This window comes from Chaetodon auriga, chromosome 1, assembly GCF_051107435.1.
Source record: "Chaetodon auriga isolate fChaAug3 chromosome 1, fChaAug3.hap1, whole genome shotgun sequence".
NCBI lineage: Eukaryota > Metazoa > Chordata > Actinopteri > Chaetodontiformes > Chaetodontidae > Chaetodon > Chaetodon auriga.
This window is the reverse complement of record NC_135074.1, coordinates 25360063-25380973: the sequence shown is the minus strand read 5'-3', so window position 1 is coordinate 25380973 and position 20911 is coordinate 25360063. Positions and strand designations below refer to the sequence as shown.

At 43.9% G+C, this 20911-nt stretch overlaps 2 protein-coding genes across 2 annotated transcripts; one reads left to right on the top strand and one right to left on the bottom strand.

The window, feature by feature from the left end:
• Positions 1-379: 379 nt before the first annotated feature.
• scg3 (secretogranin III) lies at positions 380-13772 on the top strand. Its single transcript, XM_076731681.1, has 12 exons — positions 380-843; positions 1698-1750; positions 1912-1954; positions 2128-2355; positions 3581-3723; positions 4065-4223; positions 4306-4540; positions 4901-5017; positions 8055-8138; positions 8869-8979; positions 10395-10484; positions 12876-13772. The coding sequence occupies exons 1-12, from the start codon at positions 741-743 to the stop codon at positions 12992-12994; spliced, it is 1485 nt and encodes a 494-aa protein (XP_076587796.1). The 5' UTR covers positions 380-740; the 3' UTR covers positions 12995-13772.
• On the bottom strand, positions 13490-19632 carry lysmd2 (LysM, putative peptidoglycan-binding, domain containing 2). The gene is made up of 3 exons (XM_076731692.1): positions 19182-19632; positions 17368-17708; positions 13490-14625 (listed from the first exon to the last, which is right to left on the bottom strand). The coding sequence occupies exons 1-3, from the start codon at positions 19425-19427 to the stop codon at positions 14574-14576; spliced, it is 639 nt and encodes a 212-aa protein (XP_076587807.1). The 5' UTR covers positions 19428-19632; the 3' UTR covers positions 13490-14573.
• Positions 19633-20911: the final 1279 nt, after the last annotated feature.

Below are 20911 nucleotides of genomic sequence, written 5' to 3'. Positions count from 1 at the left end.
CTTTGCATCGTTGTGGGTTAAGAATTGAGCAAATGAGGTAAACTAAATGCGGCTTATTACATGTGCAGCCTTACTTGTTTCTCTGGGTTTTCTCCTGCGAAAAAAGATGTTGAATGATGCGTAAAAACGCTCCTCCAGTGTTCAGAGAAACAACTTATTTCAAGAAAAAAAACCAAAAAACTAAAGTGAGTTTTAAATCTTTTGGCACTGCAAATACGTGAAATGACATAATTGCTTTATTGTTTCCCCCTGATCATCAGTGATAAAGCTACAGTTCAGCAGCAGCTGAAACACCAGCTGAAAAGTCTTGGCAAGATGGACACTTCTTGCAGTGTTCTCCTCCTCTTCCTCCCCCTTCTCCTCCCCCTCCTCTGTAAAGACATGAGAAGGCAGGTCTTGTAGTAGGCTCTATTACAGCTTCGGCAGATGATGCTGTAGCTCACACGGGGCTTGAAGAGCCTCCCTGCTTATCTGGTTATAATTATAGAGAGGTGACCTGGTTTCAGCACCGCGGCTCGTCAACAGCTCCAGTGCACAGCGGAGATTTGGCCAGCCCCTCCCCGCCCGGTGCGTCTGACAGAGCGGGTACCCGGGGCGCATCCTCCGCGGCAGTTTCAGCACCATTGACCGGACGGAGCAGGAGCGGAGCTGTCCACCCATTCAGCACTTCTCTTCAGGGGGAGGGCAAGACAGCCGGGATATATCTTCCTCCTGGACGATCCGAGGCGGCGTATTTCAGGATGGCGTCAAAATCCGTTGGCCTTTTCGTCCTTTTCCAGCTTCTAGCCCTGAATGTAGTGAGCCAGATATCTGCCTTCCCCACACCTACAGCCTCAGCGGATGGTGAGTTCGGCATCGCCTCCAACCGGGCAATAAAGGTGTATTGTAGTAGCCTTGTGCTGTAAAGCAAATGTGCAAGAAAACTGTAGAAATGTGAGAGAAAACTGTTTCTGTGTTGAGAAATTAGAAATAAAAACACCGCAAAGTGCAGTAGGGTCGTAAAACTCTAGTCAGCACACATGGCACCTGAAATTTAAAAATAGAAAATACTACAAGGTTTTGGTTAACTCATTATTGATCGTCCTTAAAACATTTACAAAAAATAGGAATATCTTTAGAGATTTAAACTAAATTTGGCCACCACGCTGCACACCTTCTGCAGTCCATGTTAAAAGATTATTATTTGAATTTCTTATCAATTTCTGTTCATCTTTGTACAGCTTTTATCATGTTTTCCTATACCCCAATTTACATTCAGCTTTCAGCCTCCTGACTGACTAACCATTGTAAATGAACAGTGCCTTTAAAGTTGAGCTCCAGCTCAGCAGAGACGGGCTGGTGGGGTTTTGAACGACGCCTGGTCGCATGTTATGGCCGCTTGTGGTCTATTTTCGCCGCAGTTTAATCTTTTGTTTGATAATCCGATTAAGCTCTGCCTCTGCCTTTGGTGAGTTGGGAAAGCAGGAACGATCCCGTATAAGTCTGAAAGCAGAAAATGTATGAAAACGACAACAAAAACAACTATTCAATAAATCAAAGTTTAAAAAAAATGACTTCTTAATAGACTTACATCATCTTATCTGAGATTTGTCAAAACGTCTGTTTATCTATGTGTAATGTGCATTTGTAATTTCATAATAAAGTCTTCTTTGAGCCACCAGTTTAGTAATTACATGCATTTTGTTTCTGTTCTGCAGATAAAACTGTGTACAATAGACAGTTAACAGAAGAAAGACCACTACAAGAGCAGGTAAGCCCTCTTTCTCCATGTCCCACAGCTAATTTTCCCATCCAATATCCGGCCAAACAGGCTTTATGGTCACTTGTTAAACAAGTATCAGCCCAGTAAATATTATTAATCAGAGTTTATATCCTGAGTGGAAATTATTTGTTTGTTCGTCATTTCCCCAGATTGCTGAGGCGGACAGTGTGAAGGCCGCGGTCCAGTCAGCTGGTAAGAGGAAACCTTATTGCCAATCAATTAAAGACTTCATTTCCGGCTCCTGAGTGAGTTTGTGGTGCAGCGCTTCCAGTAAAACAGGCTTCATCTGAACTGGGAAGCACAATAATGTGAGAGGAGTTCGCCTTTTTCTCCGGTTGGCTCATTCTGTCTCTGCTGCCTTTCAGAGAGCAGGCGTCCCACTGCCTCCAAGGACACAGAGACACAGCAGGACCTGGATGACTTAACTGTGCTGAAGTCACTGGCAGATGGCCAGAAACCAAAGGAGGCCACCGACGTGCCACTTAAGAACGAGGACCAGTACGTTCCAGATGAGTCAGACTCCACCAAGAGCCGGCGCCTGGCTGAGGACTACGACTCCACCAAGAACGGGATGGACAACGGCAAATACCAGGGTACGCACACCTGTCACCATGCACCTCGTTCCAACAGGCTCCGTCCTGTTTGTAAGGGAGCAGTGCTGCTCACCGCCGCGCTGGGTGCGTGTCCTTCTGCTCGGGCGACCTTTGCCCCCGTCGCCAAGGGCAGGCCTCACGCCGCGTGCTTCTGTCTGTCACTGGCAGGCCAGCAGGCAGACATTTTAAGGAAGAGGAGGCAGAGAAAACACGTGCATGTGATGGGGATAAGCAGAGACAGATAGAAAGAGTCAAAGACAGAACACGTGCTCGCCAGTGAGAAAGATTATCCTCGTCCTGTCAGACACTGCAGCCATGAAAGCCGGCCCTCACTACTGCACTGGCTTCTTCTTTTATCTATTCACAGGAGACTGGATTTTTCTCATAAACACAGGCCACCACTACCTCATCTGCATCTCATATTATAATAAAGAGAAATACCAAATATTTCTGACTGATCTAGCTTTAGAAATCACACTCAAAAGACATTTTCCGCCATCATTTGCTGATATCTGCGTAGATTATTTCGCCTCCATAGTTCTCTTCAGATCAGCACACATTTCGCTGCATACGCATGCAATCTGATATCCAATTATCAGCATAAAGCAGAGGCTCTGAGGTGAGGTGACTCAGACACAAAGCGCTGAGTGCTACGCTTCATCGATCGCTGGGTCGGCCCGGCAATGACAAGCAGCTCGTCGGGTTACGCTACGTCTAAATTTGGCAAGCGCAGCTAGATTTCATTTCTTGTTTCCAAGAGTGAGACAGAAATAAGCCCAGAGCGTGGAGGTAAAGCACATCACTGATGATTCAAGCCGCCAATACAGGCAAAAGTATTCCGGCACTGCTTATTTTTATTGTGTGTGGACCTTTGGGAGCATCAGGGACCGTTATGTAAGAGTCAAGCTGGAACAATTGCACTTTTCTTATTCAATACTGCAGATATAGATGTGTGGAATATGAGAAGAGGATTTATTAGTGGCAAATCTTTTTCCGCCAAATGTGAGAGAGGCTTTATTTATGTTACAATAGAGAGTTAGGAATTGAAGAGAAAAAGGCAGATAGAGCACAGTAAAGAGCAGAGAAAACAAGCTTGAAACCTTCTACAAAAGCTGAAAAAAGATCAAAAACTAAAGTAGAAACACCCGCTTTATATGTTGCACAGCTAACAGCGTGTTCAGAAAGCTTTAAAAAAAATGTCAACACGTGTGTTGTCTCCTTTTAGATGACCCAGAGAGCTTCCGTCAGGTCGACGGCACTCCGCTGACAGCTGAAGACATCGTGCAGAAGATCGCAAACAAGATCTATGAGGAGGACGACAGAGGGGTGTTCGACAGGATCATCTCCAAGCTGCTCAAACTGGGGCTGGTGGGTTGTGAGCTTGTACTCTCATGTGCCGTTGGACCCAGCATGCAGCATGACATTTTCTCAACAGGATTGCTCTCTCTGCAGTTCCCGCTTCCCCACCAGGAGACAAAGAGATGTGTGAATTGTGCTTTGTTCTGGTTGTGAATTGGTTTTTTGACACTCAATAAGTCGCTGTGCAGTCCCCAAATTGCTCCCTGAGATGGATTTTTCAGTGACAGTGATCGATATATGTGATACACGGAGGTTCATCGTCAGCACGGGTTGTTCTGTTCCACCACATTTCGCAGCACATTTGCTAACATGCATAATTGTTCTCCGTCTGTCTCCTTGTCTCTCTGTAGATCACAGATAGCCAGGCAGATACTCTGGAGTACCAGGTGGCCGAAGCTCTCCAGGATCTCATCACTAAAAACGCCAAGAACAATGAGATTGAGGACGTTGACAGCAACGACCAAGAAACCAGGGGAGAGCAGGACGACCAGGGTTCAGACACAAACATGGTAAAACCTGTAAAGAAATGATGAGAACAGTAACAACAATAAGGATGAGAATGACAACAACCAAAAAAAATGGCTTTTCCAGGACACATGGGAGCCTCCCAGACGCCGCTACAAGGACGACGAGGAGGACGAGGGAGAAGATGATGATGAGACTGAGGACGAGATGGACAGGGATGCAGAAGAAGAGGGCGGCGACGTGGCTGACAACACCTGGGACAGAGACGCTGAGGAGGGCAACGAGGTGAGCCCAGAAGACGGCCTCCAGGACCTGCAGTACTTCCCGAACTTCTACCGCCTGCTCAGGAGCCTCGACTCCGGTAAGAACTCCAGCGCACGCCGGGGTCGCCGTGACATTTTACATCACCGCTTCACTGCATCCAAAGATACGAGTTCTTCAGATCCATGGCAATATTTTTCTCAAGGATGAGCCTGTGCTTAGTTTGTTCACCTTTCTTTCAACCATACATCCTCCTAGGAAGTGCGCATGAAACACACACACATACACACACACACACACACACACAAACACACACAACTAATTGCTCATAATCCCATCATCATGGCCCCCACAGTCAAACACCATGTGGTAGCATTAACGCCTTGACAACCAATGAGCATTAACGAAACGCTGATGCTAGACGCTGGTTCTGAGTTTGTCCTCTGCTTTGCTCCTGCAGAACAAGACATCCAGGAGAGAGAGACCCTGATCACCATCATGAAGACGCTGATTGACTTTGTGAAGATGATGGTCAAGTACGGCACCATCACGCCCGAGGAGGGAGTGTCCTATCTGGGTAAGACACAACACAGCAAGGAGTTTTAGGACTTCTATATTTGCTTATAGTGCATATTGCTCAAGGGGTTTTCTAACTATGACCTGCACAATTTGCTTCTTTCCTTTTGTGTTGTGTTTTTAACGGTTTGATTTTACTATGGAAATAAATGAAGGAGTAAGATAAAAGCAATATTTAAATAAGCAGTTTATCTGCAGTCTGGTACATTCAGTGCCAGAACGTGAGGCGTAGAGTTATACAACAGGTTCTACAGTCCTTGAAGGTCTCGCTTCATGTCGACTGTTAGCATTTAAACCAAGTTCAGTTTAAGCTTTTTCCAAACCTTTCAAGCATACTTCACGGTCTTTAAATGTGTGAAACATCCAGGAAAAAGTCCCATAAAAAGTCATAAAAGCTAGTGTTGTCCACCTTGATTTAAAATTATTCTATCAAATTATTGTATCTACTCCCTGTGGGATCATGTTCAGATGTGCCGTTGTCTAAAGTAACAAGTCCCAGCCAATTTTGACTAAAGTAACAAAAGGAGTCATTGAGGTTTTTGTTTCAAGAGTTTTGCTGATGTACTGCATTACAGTGGAACACAGCCGATTGCTTTGAAGACCATTTTTTATCTTATTTTGTGTCATTTTGTATACATTTGCCACCTTACATCATATAATACATATATAATACTGTGATGTTGATTCTGACCATGTTGAGCAGCAGCAAGAGGATGAAAGATTTTAAGTTTCAATCCATCTATTGCATTAGCCGACTAGCACACACGCATTTCTACGTCTCTTCACATTATATGTGTGTTTCCCTGCGTTCTATGCGTGTTCAGTCGAGCCAATATTCCCTGTCAGTGGGTGCACTGGAGTGTGAAGCCTGCACAGACAGATTAGTGTCAGGGGCACCCTATATAACCAGCCCAGACTTTAAGGCTTGTCATCACATCAGCGGCCAGTGAGAAGGTCAGCCACCTGTAAGGGACAGCTGTCATCTCTCTGTGTGAGCCTCAGGAGACCCCAGACCCGACATCTCTCTCTCTGTTCAGACGACATTCAGTGCCAGACACAAACAGTGGAAGCGATTTCTCACATGTAGCTGCGCTTTGAAATCAGGTCTCGCAAGATTATTGTCATTATTGATTAATGTGTCGATGAATCAATGTTTTTCATTAACTTTCCAGTCATTTCACATTGGAATTGTGAAAAATGGCCGTCAGAGGTTTGCAGAGCCCAGGATCGTGTCCTCAAATTGCTTGTTTTTTCAATCCAGCAGTCCCAAGAGAAGAGAGATTTATATTAGAAAAAATTACCAGTTAATTTTCTGTCCGTTGACTACTCCGTTTGTCAGCTAATTGTTTCAGTCAATTCAGATCAAAAATATGTTCACAATGTGTGTGTCCCACGCGATCAAGTGTTATAACTAAGGCTGACTTATGTGGGCTGGAGAGGGATTAATCAATACTCCTTCAGATGACCCCTGGCAGCAGCTGGCCATTGTTATCCCTTAGAGCAGAGCAAATGACCAGTGCTGACGTTACACACCAGAACAAAACAGGCATACAGTGCTACACAAGATGTGACTGTCCTTGGCAACCACTCTGGCTTTATGTAGTATAGGTTGTCAGGAGACAAGAGGAAGGAATCCCACCATCACCTAGCAACATGTTATGTTAATCCCCCCCCCCAACTGGCGGTGATGCTCCGATGAGTCACCCAGGTACACAACTGAATAAACACAGCTGTCAATCAATGCTAATCTGCCCGAAGCTGATGCAGACAGATAGAGAGAGAGAGAGAGAGAGAGAGGAAAGGAAGTGTGTGTGTGTGCACATGAGAGTGTGTGTGTGTGGGCAGATGGAGCGGATGAAATAATGGACCTCCACTCTGCTACAGGTGGGTGGAGGCAGCTTGAATTCACAGAAAGTGCAAGGCAAAGCGAGATGTTCAGACGATAAGAAGTGAAAGGAGGCCGGAGTGAATGCAGATGAGAGAGGAAGTCGTAAGGCTCCCTGATGCTCGGTTACTCTGCTGAATCGTATCTCATCTCTTTGTTGTCCTCGTGTCCTCCTTTCCATATATCTAATATTCTGTCAGCAGGCAAACCTCCCGTATGTTCTGGACTTACGTTCTATCTTTAGTCACATATCACATATTTTCACAGTTTTCACATATTTTATCACAGTTTGGGACTGTGCACAGTGTGTCTTGGGCATATATTAGCTCGTGTAACTTGGGTAAAACTTCATTTGAAGTCCCCTTCTTTAGCATTTACAAGCATTAGCATATGTAGACAAACATTTATAACTCCTCTTGTGAGGCACCCATAAGTGTATAAACAGATCATTAATGACAATATAGTTAAACACACTTGTAATGATATAAAATATGTCATCATCTGAGAAACTGTTGCCAAATAGGTGTAAAATCATACACATTTGTCCTTAGAGCTATGGACAACTACACTATAGTGTGTTATAAAGCATGTATCAAACATTTAAATAGTGCTTTTAAAAGCTAAGCAGGGGGAAGTAAAGTGATATAGATTATGACATTTCAGCTGATCCCTAAGGTGTGTGTGTGTGTATCTCCAGAACATCTGCTTCCTCTATTTGTTGAACATAATGTTTACCCATTTGTTAAACCAGGATCAGCTGTTACTTCTTTGAAGCGTATGATCTGTTTGTGTCAATCCAGGCTGGTTTGGGATCTCTAATCTTGCTGTGAAGGCGTCACCCACTGTAAATATAACTATATGTGTAAATAACTTAGCATTTTTTCCTATGGTCAGCCTACAGCATAAAAAAACTTCTTGAAAATGACCATGGAAAAAACAAGATTTATTTTTTTGCCATCGTCATGCTCCTGAACCTCCTTTTCGTTAATTAGATGGCACGCCTTTCTAATGCTAATCACCCTCTGAGTCACACAGGAACAGCGTTGGACTTTCAAATGGTTAAGAGGTTTCCATTCATCATCTGTAGAGGGAACTGACGACACAAGGCTAATCAAATCTAAAGTAAATGTTTGGTCTGTTTCACCCACTGCAGAGAACCTGGATGCTATGATAGCCATGCAGACCAAGAACAAGCTGGGAAAGTCCCTCGGACCTCCTGACTTCACCGGACCCAATGGTAACGAGCCTCAAAAGTCATCCTCTGCTCATCAATTAAATCAGTTACTTGAATTAGACATGGTCAGATGTAAGCGGTATATTAGGCAATGCAGAGCTGCAAAGGTGGAACTGTGCAAGTAAAGGCTCTGTCTCTCTCTTTTGGTTAAATATGGTTTAATCATATTTGTACCTACATTTTTTAAGTTATACACCTTTTAAAGTCATGACCTTGAAAGATATGGGACAAAACCTGTACAAAAACAAATCATTTGCAAGTAAATATAGGTTCTGGGAGGTTAAATTTACCTTTAAAGGAACAGGTTGGGATATATGCTTATAAGCTTTCTGGCCGTGTTCGATGAGCAGGTCAAAACCACTTTCAAATCTGCTACAGCCAGCAGCCAATTAGCTTAGCTTAGCCTGATAACAGGGGGCAAACAGCTAGTCTGGCTTTGTCGGAAGATCCATGTACCAGCACATCTAAAGGGGGTGGGGGGGGCAAATCAGGCAACAGAATCTAGGAAATGACTGCTCCTAGCCAAGAGATAGTCTGGCCGCTACCCTCCAGACCAAAACAGCTGACTGTCAGCCTTACATTTCAGTCTTTGCACATATGAAAGAAAAAATGTATAAGCCGTTCATTAGTCTCTGCCAGAAAGTGAGTAAGCATATTTCCCAAAATGTTGCAATACTATCTTCAGTATCTCTACCAGCAGCTGAGCAGTAATTTTTAGTGCTCTTTGCTGTAGGAAAAAACTTGGACGAGGATGACAACACCAAGGCCGAGGCCGCCAAGATGCAGAGGGATTACGAGAACCTGAAAGACTCAACCAAGGAGGAGCAGCCATCCACTGAGACCAGTCAGTCCACTACACAGTCCCAGTGACCAGAGGACACACGAATAGCTGCTTGTTTAGTGATAGTCATAGTTTTCTAAAGTAATTCATACAGTTTTGCCCCTCGTGTAAATTGCTCGGCTCATTTTTTATTTTTTTATTTTTGTTTTATTTATGTTTTTTCCATTATGGTCTTATTGTTTGGTTTTCTGTCCAATGTCTCAAATAAATGCAATATTCTCAAATATGGCAAATTCTAACCACATCAGTTCAATGGCGCAAAAACATCTTCTTCGCTCTGCCTCAGTGAAAGATCTTTAAAATTAGTTTGAGAGTACTGGTCGAGATACTTTCAGACCTTTTGTTTGCCCTCGACAGGGCTGACAGGAAATGGGCAGCACTGCGTAGTCTGGGCCAATCATAGTTAAGTCCCTGCTTGTCCCTGATCTAGGCCAGTCCAATAACACTCATAGAAAAGCTTGTCACAGCTGCCGCTGTTCTCTGTCCCTGAACACAGCACTCTATCAGTCTAATGCACACGCACATACACAAACACACTCTCACACACACAGAGAGAGAGAGAGACACGCATAAAAAAAAGGAAAGCAAAATGAAATATAGAGCAGGATTACAACCAGGAAATTTATTTCAGCCGGAAATGAAGTAAATCCTGAGTAACGTCAACTGAACTCTGTATTATCTGTATGTCAACACGCTGCACTGAGTTGCATCAAAAATATTTGTGGAAAACCTTTAAGGGCGTGCATTGCAATCCAAATTTAATCTGTGGTTAAGCAATAGTCTGATCTTGATTAATGGTGAATATCAATTAAATCTAAAACTGCAGATATTGTATACAACCCCTCTGAGCCCATGTGGTGATCCACTTCATACAATCATGTGTTCACAAAGCAGTGAAGCTCGCACCGTCCTTGCTTGTGGACATCTGAGCCTTTCCAGGATTCCCCTTTCATACCCAATCATGATGCTATCACCTGTTACCAATCAACCTGATTACCTGTGGAACGATCCAAACAGGTGTTTCTGGAGCATTCGTCAGCACAGCATCCAAACCTTTTTGCAGTCAGGGTTGTACATACTGAATCAACCATGTCTCCACACTGAACAGGTCTTTTCTAGACCAGAAAAAACATGTCTTATTGTGCCACTAACTTAATGTGAAAGTACAAGCTGAGCTGCCAGCATGTTCTCATTGCTACTGAAATTTAAAAGATTTGGCTTGAGGGAAATTATGGGGTGTAAATAATTGATAGGTCTAAGATAGCAGTGACTTACTCTTTAGTGGAAACTAGGCTCCTCTGAGTGCTAATATACGACAGAATCAGTAGGGACAAATTCAATTATTTTTCCACTTTCTAATAGATTAAAGGGGAAGATTTTCATGTCTCCTTTTCTTCATTTTCTCCTTCTCTTATCAGATCATCCCGGCAAGTCGGAGACTTATCTGGAGGCCATCAGGAAGAACATTGAGTGGCTGAAGAAGCACAGCAAAGAAGAAGGCAAAGATGGTGAGAAAGTTAACAGAAAGCAGCTACAGACCTAAATCTGGTGTGCCTGCAGAAAGCCCACTCTGCCCGTGGATACGCTACCGTTTCCTTTAGAACCACTCAGCCTGGACTGATCTTTCCTGAGTTTTAAGAGCCTCGTCTGCTCACTTCACTGTCGTGGGTCACAGACAGGTCCGAGGCGACGCACAGAAAATTTGAAGCCTTCTTTGTTAGCCCCAATTTGCAATTAAAATGAGTGTGGGATACACGGGATGGATGCTTCACTCCAGATCTCATGAATATGCATAATTCTTGATGAGTCTGTCCTAATTACTCCTGATACAGCTTCCTTGTTCAGAGACAAAGGTCCATTCATTTATTCGCTCCTACCTGTTCCTCAGCAGTTACGGTGTATGTGTGCGTGCCCTGGTGCATAATTAGCACTTCTATCACAACAACGCCATAAATTAGCCATAAAAAGACCATCACGTCTTTGTCATCAGTGTCGACTCACGCCTTGAGATTTATAGCATTTGTGAGTGTGTATTTAAATTTGCTGCCTTAGCCACACTGTAGCTGTCACCATTCATTAAGAGGCAGCATGTGACCCAGAAACGGCAGCAGTCTGCAGAGCTGTGAAAACTGTTGTAGCTTCACACACAACAGTGCGCTGGTCTAACAGGAGAAGCCTGCTGTTGGACTCTCCGCAGTGTAAAATCAATGCCCAGTGGTGCTTAATTAAGCAGCGGAGAATGAAATGTTAATGAGTTCTCACTATTCAGGCCATCCGTCGGCTGGAGATCATCTCAGCGGGACATCTCGGACGAAAAAACAAAAGTTCCAGCTGAGTGAGATTTATATTTACGGCCTGATCCGAGCCAATCAATAGGTGATTCAGCCGCTGGCGAGCTAGAAAAACAGCTCAAAGACAGAGACGTCACAGATGAAAAACAAAGTTTGACCTAGATTCTTGAGCGCATCTTAACCACAGAAGAAAGAAAGTTAAAAAAAAAAAAAAAAAAAAAAACTGACACTGAGCTTATAGTCCGGAGCAGAGGGGCCGAAGCAGCGGGGAAGTTTTGTTCGGTGCTCATCTCCGACCTGGCTCCATATGGGACACTTCATTAGCATTCTAGTGTGCGCTGTGGTTGTCTGGGACAACAGGGGCCTCGCCGCCTGCCTGTCAGTGATCTGGGCAGAGGAGACAGACAGATAATGGTGTCAGAGCAGACCAGCTCAGACTGAACACACACTGAGAGTCAAAATGTGCCTCCAAAAATCACCCAATTTTCCCATAGCGGGCCTCTCAGTAGGTAAAATGAGACACCATCAGGAACTCATTTTCCAGCACACCTTATTCACCACATTAAACTGCTCTCATCCTCTGTCTCGCTATATTTTCCCTCTCTGTTCGGAGACAGTACAGCTGGAGGAGAACAAAAGCCCTTTCAACCAAAAAGCAGTGTCATAGAAACAGAGAGAGCGACGGGCCATTTATTGTGTTTACTCTGCCAGAAGCACCCATTAGGACAATCTCAGCAGACTCTGTGTGTGTGTGTAAATGTGTGGTGCATGCGTGTGTGTGTGTGTGTGTGTGTGTGTGTGTGTGTACGCCCACACACTACACAGATTAGCCAGAGGAGCAGATGGACGTAGAGGCAACATCCTGGTTCTGCCTCTTGGCTCCTCACAGCCAAGATTGAGAGGAGCGGCGCTGTCTCTAATCACATTCTGCTAATCCCTCGCGCACGTCATGTTTGTCATCGGCAAAGCAACTGTATCTCAAAGTGGTGCAATAAATTGCTTATGCTAGGAATGTCATTAGGAAGGCGCAGAAGTTGTTGTGAGACTTCTTGGCTGTCCTCTGTCCTTCTGTTCCCCCTTCACTCAGAGTCACTGGGAGCAGGGAGAAGTGGTGCGGCAGCTGTTTGCTTGCTCTCTGAAACTCATTTGTTACCATGATGGATAATACAGAGTTAGTGTTCATCTCTAAATATAGCCACATCCTGCCACGGCCTTATGGCGCTGCGTTAAATGATAGCAGCTTGTCTAGAGCAAGGTGAATACGAATGGTGGTTCAAAAAAAAGGTGTAGCAAGCTTTATTAGTGTTTGAGGGAACCTGGTTTGTTGCTGAAACTGATTCCAAACTAGGAATCATTTCATGGTACCAAGTTTCCAATTCGGCTTCTCTCTGTGATCTTTTGGCCTTCTTATTTCATGTGGTATCTTCTTAACTCCAGACATGCTAACTTTGACCTTAATCCTACTTGATAATGAACTACCAGATTATAGCTTGTTTGGGTGTGCCGCCTTAAGAAGACCGTGCTTCAGGAGTTTAATGTCTGATCTATGGCGCCAACCGCCGCAGCCTCATGATCCCCCTCTTTGATTCGCTGGGTCTGTCTTTCCAGATTATGACCTGTCCAAGCTGAAGGACTTCATGGACCAGCAGGTGGACTCTTACATCGAGAAGGGCATCATCGCCAAGGACGAAGGCGACACCATCAAGAGGATCTACAGCAGCCTGTAAAACGCCCTCGCCCATCCTCCAACCAGCCTAAAACACAGGACTGAATCTGACACCAGGATCAACAAAACCACGATGACTTACAGTTATTTCCCGTGGCATGGTAAAATATATACTGTGTATTCAAAACTACCTGCTTAGGGGAACTTTCACCCTCTCAGACATTCCCAAAATGCAGAGAAGGGATTTAATAAAACATCCACAAAACAGTAAAATTACTCCTTACAGCTACCTAATCATATTTGCACGCCAAGATTGCAGAGTAATAATCACTAGAATATTATTGAGAGAGAAATCAAAAGTATTTTATGTAACCGACTCACGTCCAACTAAAAGCTAGCATTTACTCCAACCTGACTCCTGTGGGAAATGAATGTTATGAGAGTATGACGCTGTACCTTCATCATCGACTGCTGTCCCCAGTACATTTCTTTGCAACATATATCGAACTGTACTCATTCTGTGTAACACGTCTTAGCCTATTTTATTTCTTTTTTTCTGGTGTTTATGTAATATCTCAATGTATTCTTGCTTTTTATTCTACCAAAAAATATATTTGTTGTGTATCATGTCAGTGCCCTCCGTGCTCCTCTGTTCCACTCTGCTGTAATTCTTCTGGGGCCCACTAGGGGGCCGTGTCTGTATCATCAGTTCTCTCTGCATGTCTCTGTGAGTTCAACATTTCCATCTCTGTAGAGACAGAAGATAAGTATTTTTAAATGTAAATATTTGTGATTTTTTCCTAAAGTTTAAAAGCAATTAAAGCATTGCCTTTTCTTTATCTGTGTGCTTTAACTGTGCCAATGAAGCAGCACTGAAGCCGGCATCCAAGAAGAAACCGCACCGTCAGGAAAGCCCTTAGAGATCTTTGTGTTTGGTTTAAATACATATTTATTCTCACATCCCGCCGCGACAACAAAAAGAAAGAAAGAGAATTTCAAATCACAATAAAACAGCTGTAATAAGACAGTTCTCCACACACATAAATAATGCATTCACGCCTCAAAAATAGAGCAGTCCCTTCTGTCCCGAAAGAAAAAAAGCTTCTATGAGGCAAATCGAATGTGTTCGAAGGCTTGAGTCCATCCACTGCTTCTGTTCGTGGTGTGCTCGTACGGGGTAAACACTGATGAGGAAGGCCTGAATATACTTTCCAATGATACTATTCTAGGAGGGGATTTAGAACATCAGAAGCGGTTAGCAAGTCCAACAAGCTAATCCGTCTGGCATTGCTTAGCGCTGTGTGTATGAGTGCATGTGGACATATGCAGCAGGTGGGATCTGTACAGCAGCGTCAGAAGCGTACGATGAGCGCACGGTGCGATGCCGTCGATATCGGACGCTCCCCTGTGCTGTTAAGTCTCCCTGTAAAACTGTACAAAACGGTAACAATCATATACATCATCAGAATTGCATATCAATAAATAAAAGGCAAACATGACACTTGCTCAACGCGGTTTGGTAAAAGCAAAAAGGTAACAAGGGAAAAAAAAGCCATGAGGTTGTTTGTGTGTGTGTGAGCGTGTGTGTGTGTGTGTGTGTGCGCGTCTGAGAGAGGGCTTCAGGTAAACAGACTGGTCCTTTATATCTCCTGATATGACGTCGTGGGGGCTGTGTAGTCCTCCTCGTTGCTCCTGCAAGTAAGAAAAAGAACACCTTTAATTTTCTGGGAAATCCACAGTGGACACACATTTTAACATGACTGCACACACACACACACACACACACACACACACACACACACACACACACACAAGCTCTTTAACTCCTTCCCTCCCTTTCTCCATCTGCAGAGCAGCGTCCAGGTGTGTGAATAATGGATGAGGCTCACCATGCAGTGTATTGTTCTCTGTCACAGCTGAAGGCTCACCTGGCCACAGAGCTTAATCTTAACGTTCAACTTTGGCTGTTAATTGGCTGCTCTCTTCAGAAAAGTTACTTCAGAAGTGCACCAATTCCGTCAATTAGAAGAACGAACATTTTCTTTAGAGCTGCTGTTCATGTCCAAACTATCCACGAGGGACGAGAGAACAGTCCAGCCAAGGGTTACACCTCACGAGGGGAAGAAATATGGAAGGATCAGAATCAATAGTGGATGGAAAGGGAGGTTTTACACCATGACTTAGCAGGAAAAATGAGGAGAGGAGAGAGAACAGTAAAGTTAAGACGCCAAAAGAATGATGCTATTGATTTTCTTTTATGCACTTCTGGACTAGAAAACATCCTGAGGCAGGACAGGATCAATCCTTCAAACTATGAAGAACTCGCTAATGACTGCTCAGCGTCTTCAAGAGGCCATTCATGGACACGGGGAATCGTTCCAACAGACTCTGCGCCCACTGATTTCTTGCAGGGGTTGAGCAGAAGGTAAACTTGTCCAATCCCACATTATTCTGCTGTTTATTACCAGTTTGAAGCAAATGATGCTTTAAACCTTGTATCCAGATTTACATGAAATTTGATGAAGAGCAAAGCTTTGGTCTGAGGAACAACCAGCTGCATTTGGATCTGTGAATTATGGCATTACGAAACAGAGATGGAGCAACTTCCTGGCCACATGAGGCTGGATCCAAAAGTAAGTCAGTCCCCATAGACCCCCATATATGCCCAACTTTACAGCCTGGTAGAAAAAATGGTTTCAGTGTCTGAAGCGACAGCTGTACAGATTATATAACTCACTCATTTAAATTATATTAAGGCTTAAAGTCATGTATAATTCTGAGCATGGCAGCTTTAATTGACAGCTAGCCTTTAAGTTTCAGCAAACAGGCTTCGTTCAGCTGCCTCTGCTCCACCTACGCTCCACCTCTTTGCCCATTTTTGGATTAGACAGGAGGTTGGTGGAGGCCGGAGCCACTGTCACTGAAGTCAGAGCGACCAGAGGGAGTGAAGGGATATGACACCACTGACAGGCGACCAGATGAAACGCATCATCACCTCGAATAAAATCACAGATTTCTCTGTGTTTGAACATGGATGGAAACATTTAGCGTAATGTAAATATAAAACTCAACAAATACATGCTGCAGGTCTAGTTTCTTCTCAACATTTTTATGTAGAAATGTTACATTTTATACCTTTAAAAATGTAAATTAATATAGTGATATCATAGTTCCTTGACGCTGATGTCAAACTATGATATGAAGATGTAGGGTCTTCTAAAGAAAACATATCTATCAGTGAAGTCTTCAGTCCAGTTTATCTTAAGAGCGTTTGTGGTTTGTCCCATGTCAAAGCGGCGTGCGGCCTGTGTTTGCTCTGGGACCGGGTGGAACGCCTCTGTTTGTCTAAACACACTGCGGCTCCACAGGCCAGCCTCTGATGTGGCTGGAGTCACAGACAGAAGCTGGGCTTTGCCTCAGCTGCAAGACAAACATTTAAAGAGACATCTAAAACTCTGGCTTGCCCATTTGCTCAGGCCTCGCGCCTTTATAAAACAAAGCACGGGTCTAGAGTTACTGTCGGGTGATGACAAAACAAATAGCGGATGTTGTGCTGTCAGTGGTGACGTAACAATGGAATGCTTCTTAGAATATTTCTCGATACACTGACAGATAGTACCCACTGTGTATTTATAGTAACATGGATAACTGTCTCATAATCTACATCTGAAGACGAAACTGCTGCAGCGTGACTCAATCCTGACTAACCTGATAGTGCCAACAAAGCCTGTTTCTCTATGAATGGGTGCATGCCAGGCGTCCATTACTACCTCACTGCTGAGCAGACGTGACAGCCTTCTCTGTCTCAACATGCAGTGTCAGGAAGACATGCCTGCTTCAGCGAGCCAAATCTCCTCCTTAAATACCTGACTGCTGACTAGTACAGCAGACAGGCAATGGCCCTGATTCCTGTCTTCCACCTCACCCCTGAAAAAACACTTTCACTTCCTTGTACCCGCAGATTGGGGCTTCTGACAATCACCTACTGAGCTCAAGGATGAGAGTCTGGACCCCGTGTCCGGCAAGTATTGCAAGGCTAAGCTCAAATGAGGCTGAGTGAATGGTGACAACACAGTGACGCTGCACACCTACACATGCTGGACAGTATCAAAGCAAACATACAAGTATATCTACTAACCCCTGTAAGGTTGCTATCAACACTGTGTATGCCACAGTTTGGCAGGCAGAAAAAAATGACCAGCATTTATGATCCCCCAGTGGCCAATACCAAACCAAGAACCAGGATCAGCATTTGCTGCTGACAGGTACCCATCAGTTTAATGAGGCACCAGTCAGCCATCGCACCCAGAATAAACACCATCTGACTGGATGCGGGAGAGATAATTACTGAGCGTTCACAGTCTGGTCTGAAAGAGTGTGCACACGCAGGCTAGAAGCAGCAGTTTGGCTGAGGGGGGAAGTTCAGCACCTCACCTTACTTCCTCTTCTTTCAGCCTGCGTGCCGCCTGCTTTGACTGTTTAATTTGCAAGTCCAGTCTGTGTAAGAAGTCTTTGGCTGACAGCTCCTCTGGCTGGGAGGGTTTGGAGTCCGCAGGGGGCGGGGAAGGGGGAGGCGAGGGTCCCTCAATATCCTGCGTCACCACGCAAGGTGTGTCCGCCTCCTGGCACGCTGCTTCACCGTCCCCATCAGGAGACTCCAGAGACAGTCCATTAAATATGGAGCGCTTCTCAGACACCACGGGGATGTTGAGGCTGTTCCTCAGGAAAATGCAGTCATTGCTGAACAGCTTGTTGGCTCTCTTGATTTGCTCCATCTGGCATATCAGGGTGACAGAGAACACGACAGGGTTAAAACCGTACCGTCTCAATGACTGACCTCCCACCTTCCATGTCCACTCCTATGAATACATGGACATGAGAGTCAGACTTTGAACCCTTTTGATTCTTTACAAATGAATCAAATGCACTAGGTTTTTACATTACACATGCATTCTCAGCTAACGCGAAATAGTCTTGACAGCATCTTGGGATAAATCCTCTCCACTGAAACTCACTGAATCTATAGTGAGTCTCATTTTCCGTTCATTTTCTATCTGTTTTATGTCACTCCATCCTTTTATGTGAGCTACTTGGTGCATGTGATTTCCATGTCATGAAGTACTTTGAGCTGCATTTGTGTGTGTAAACAGTGCTCTACAAATAAAGTTTCTTATTACCATTAGCTGCTGTTTAAGCATGCTAAATTCACTGAATGGAGAAACGTCTGCAAGTGTGTCTTTAAATGGAGATTAATGCTTTAAAATGTCCATTTAGTGGCTGTGCTCAGGGTGAAATCTCCAGTGAATCAGCAGTGAATGACTCATGGCAGGCCAATACGCAATATCTATTTAAAAAGTAGAATCTCTGGAAAGTATCTGGTGGACTGGCTGGATTAATCTGGTGGACTGGCTGGATTAACCTGTTTGGGGTCGACGGGGAGAGATGTTTGTTGATGGACCCCATTTAAATAATGCACAACCTGTTTTAGTACATATGGGCGCAAATAAATGTGCATTTCACCAAATTTCAGACAACCAATTATCCCAGAGTGAACGTTGGGCTTTTGGGGCCAATAGGAACTGAGGCCCCTGGGCAGGTGCCACTTTGCCTGGTTGCTAATCCAGCCTTGGCTGGACAAAGTACACATGCAAACCTTTCACTTTCAATCAGTCTGGACTTTGCTTTGACTTTGAATACAGTGTGCAGGAGCACACCTGGGACTTCTGAGTGCGGTCTGCCTCCATTCTCCACCTCCTTAGAACATATCCTATTGCATGTATTGTGGGCTCTGAGAACTTTCACCAACTTTCACTTCACTGGCACTAAAAATGAAAGTTGAATTATGAAGAAGGCCCCTGTTCTAACGAGATGAAGTGAAATACAGAAGTGCTCTTAATGTGTTGGATGAAATCCCCCTTCAGTATTCCTGTAAGATGCTTCAGCAACATTTCTGAAGATCTCTGGTTAATGCAAACACTGCGTGCTCAAAGGCTCTTTAAGTAACATTTCTGGATTCAAGTTTATTTTGCTCCACGAACTGACTTTAAAGGGGACAGATCCCTGAAGATGAATGAATTAAAAGTAAACGTGATGTCCACATTACAGAGAGAATAGGCGTGATGTTGTGGCTTGCTCTTCTTATCTGTCAGCGAGCGGTAATCAAATGCATTGACACTGATTTCAATGTTGTTCTCTTCAAGGTGAACATCAGAGCACAAAGCATCGCAGCGGGTGTGTGGAAACCTTACCGTAACTCCGTATTTGAGAGCAATCCCTTGCAGGGTGTCACTGTCTGTAACCCGATGCTCTATGAATTTCTCTCCCAGAGAGGCTGTCACGCTAGCCGTGCTTCCGTACGAGCGGATCTTAGTTCGGGCCAGGCTCTGGGACAGTTCGCTCTCTGACTCGGAGCCGGACCTGGACCGAGGGAAGATGGGTTGGCCAAATCGTCCTCCTCCATCCCGCATCGGCAAGACGGGCGAAAACTCCGCCATCTTCTCTTGAATAAATAAAGAGCCCGACTGTCTCTGTTTCTTTTAAAGCTCCAGTTGGCTCGCTGCAATGGAGTAAATCGCTGATTTAGGCGGCAGGGAGATTCCCATCCCCGGTCATATTCAGCATGTCAAACCAGAGCATAAGCGACATGTTTCGGGACCACTACCTCACGGCTGGCTTCTGTCATAGATCCGTTACGTTGACGTAAAAACGTACAGAACGTCGAAACGTCAGGCAGGAACACTACTACTACTACTACCATTTCCGGTTACACTTTCAAAATAATTCATAATTACAAAGAATAATATCATATTTACGAACATTAGTTGAAAAGTTTTTACTTATTAAATTGCTATGACGTGCAAGTACTTGAAATAAGATGAAACTAAAATGTAAATGTTACCTTATCGCCCTGTATTCATGATAAAAGAGCAATTGCTAATATCCGGCAACTTCCTGGTAACGTTAGCTAGCTACTACCTAGCTAGCTAGCTAGTGTTAAATTGCTCTAACCAGCCAACTTCCTAATTCTGTGCCTGAGGATACGCTTGCGTGTTACTAATCACAAGATAATACATATTTAAAAATGCACACATTTACTGGCCTAGGCGAGATTAATCCAAACATTTTCTGAAAACTGACACCACCAAAACTACAATTTAATGATCTGTCATTTGGGAAAAGTGAGACATTCAATGCACTGTGAAGATACAACAACAAAGCGTACCTCATGAGCACAGCAAGTATGCAAAGAGAGTTACTGTTGTAGTCACCTTTGTATTTATTTACTTATCATACCTGGACATTTAATTAATTGCAATTTTGTATATTAATTCTGTATGGGCCGCTAAATCACAATATTCATTGAAATGGGATCTGAAGGCAACATCTGCATTATTCCCCAAAATTTAGCCTCCATTTTATAGATATAAATAATATATATGAGTTAAAATGTACTTTTAAAGGCCTTATTGTGTCAGTATATATTGTTCTTTTGCTAAATAACATTGTGCATAATAAAGTTATCACAAATTATTTACCACTTAATGATTAAAAACATGGCCCAGCTACAGTCGTTACTTTCTGTTAATTACATTGACCTCATAAAAAAGCAGTCCCTCATTACATGGCTGCCATAAAAGGTCCTTAGATCCAAGATCCGGCTTGCTATTAGTGAGGCTGATCCACTTTTACTAAGAAAGACTGGAGAGAGCCTTTCACATGGGGTGGAAACATTTAGCAGGTCTCTGTGACCACTAATCACTACATGAGACATCTGGAGCCAGTGCTGTAAATACAGAATAACTTGGTCCGTGTCTGTGAGAGGAACCTGTTAACAGTCTCATGACCAACTGTCCATAAAAATAACCTGTGCTTGATTATCATCACATGGTAAAAGCTATAAAAAGGTATCAGGGATTTCCTAATCTGGGCTATCAGTGTCATAAAGTGGAATGAGGAGCTGACTGTTTATACCATAAAC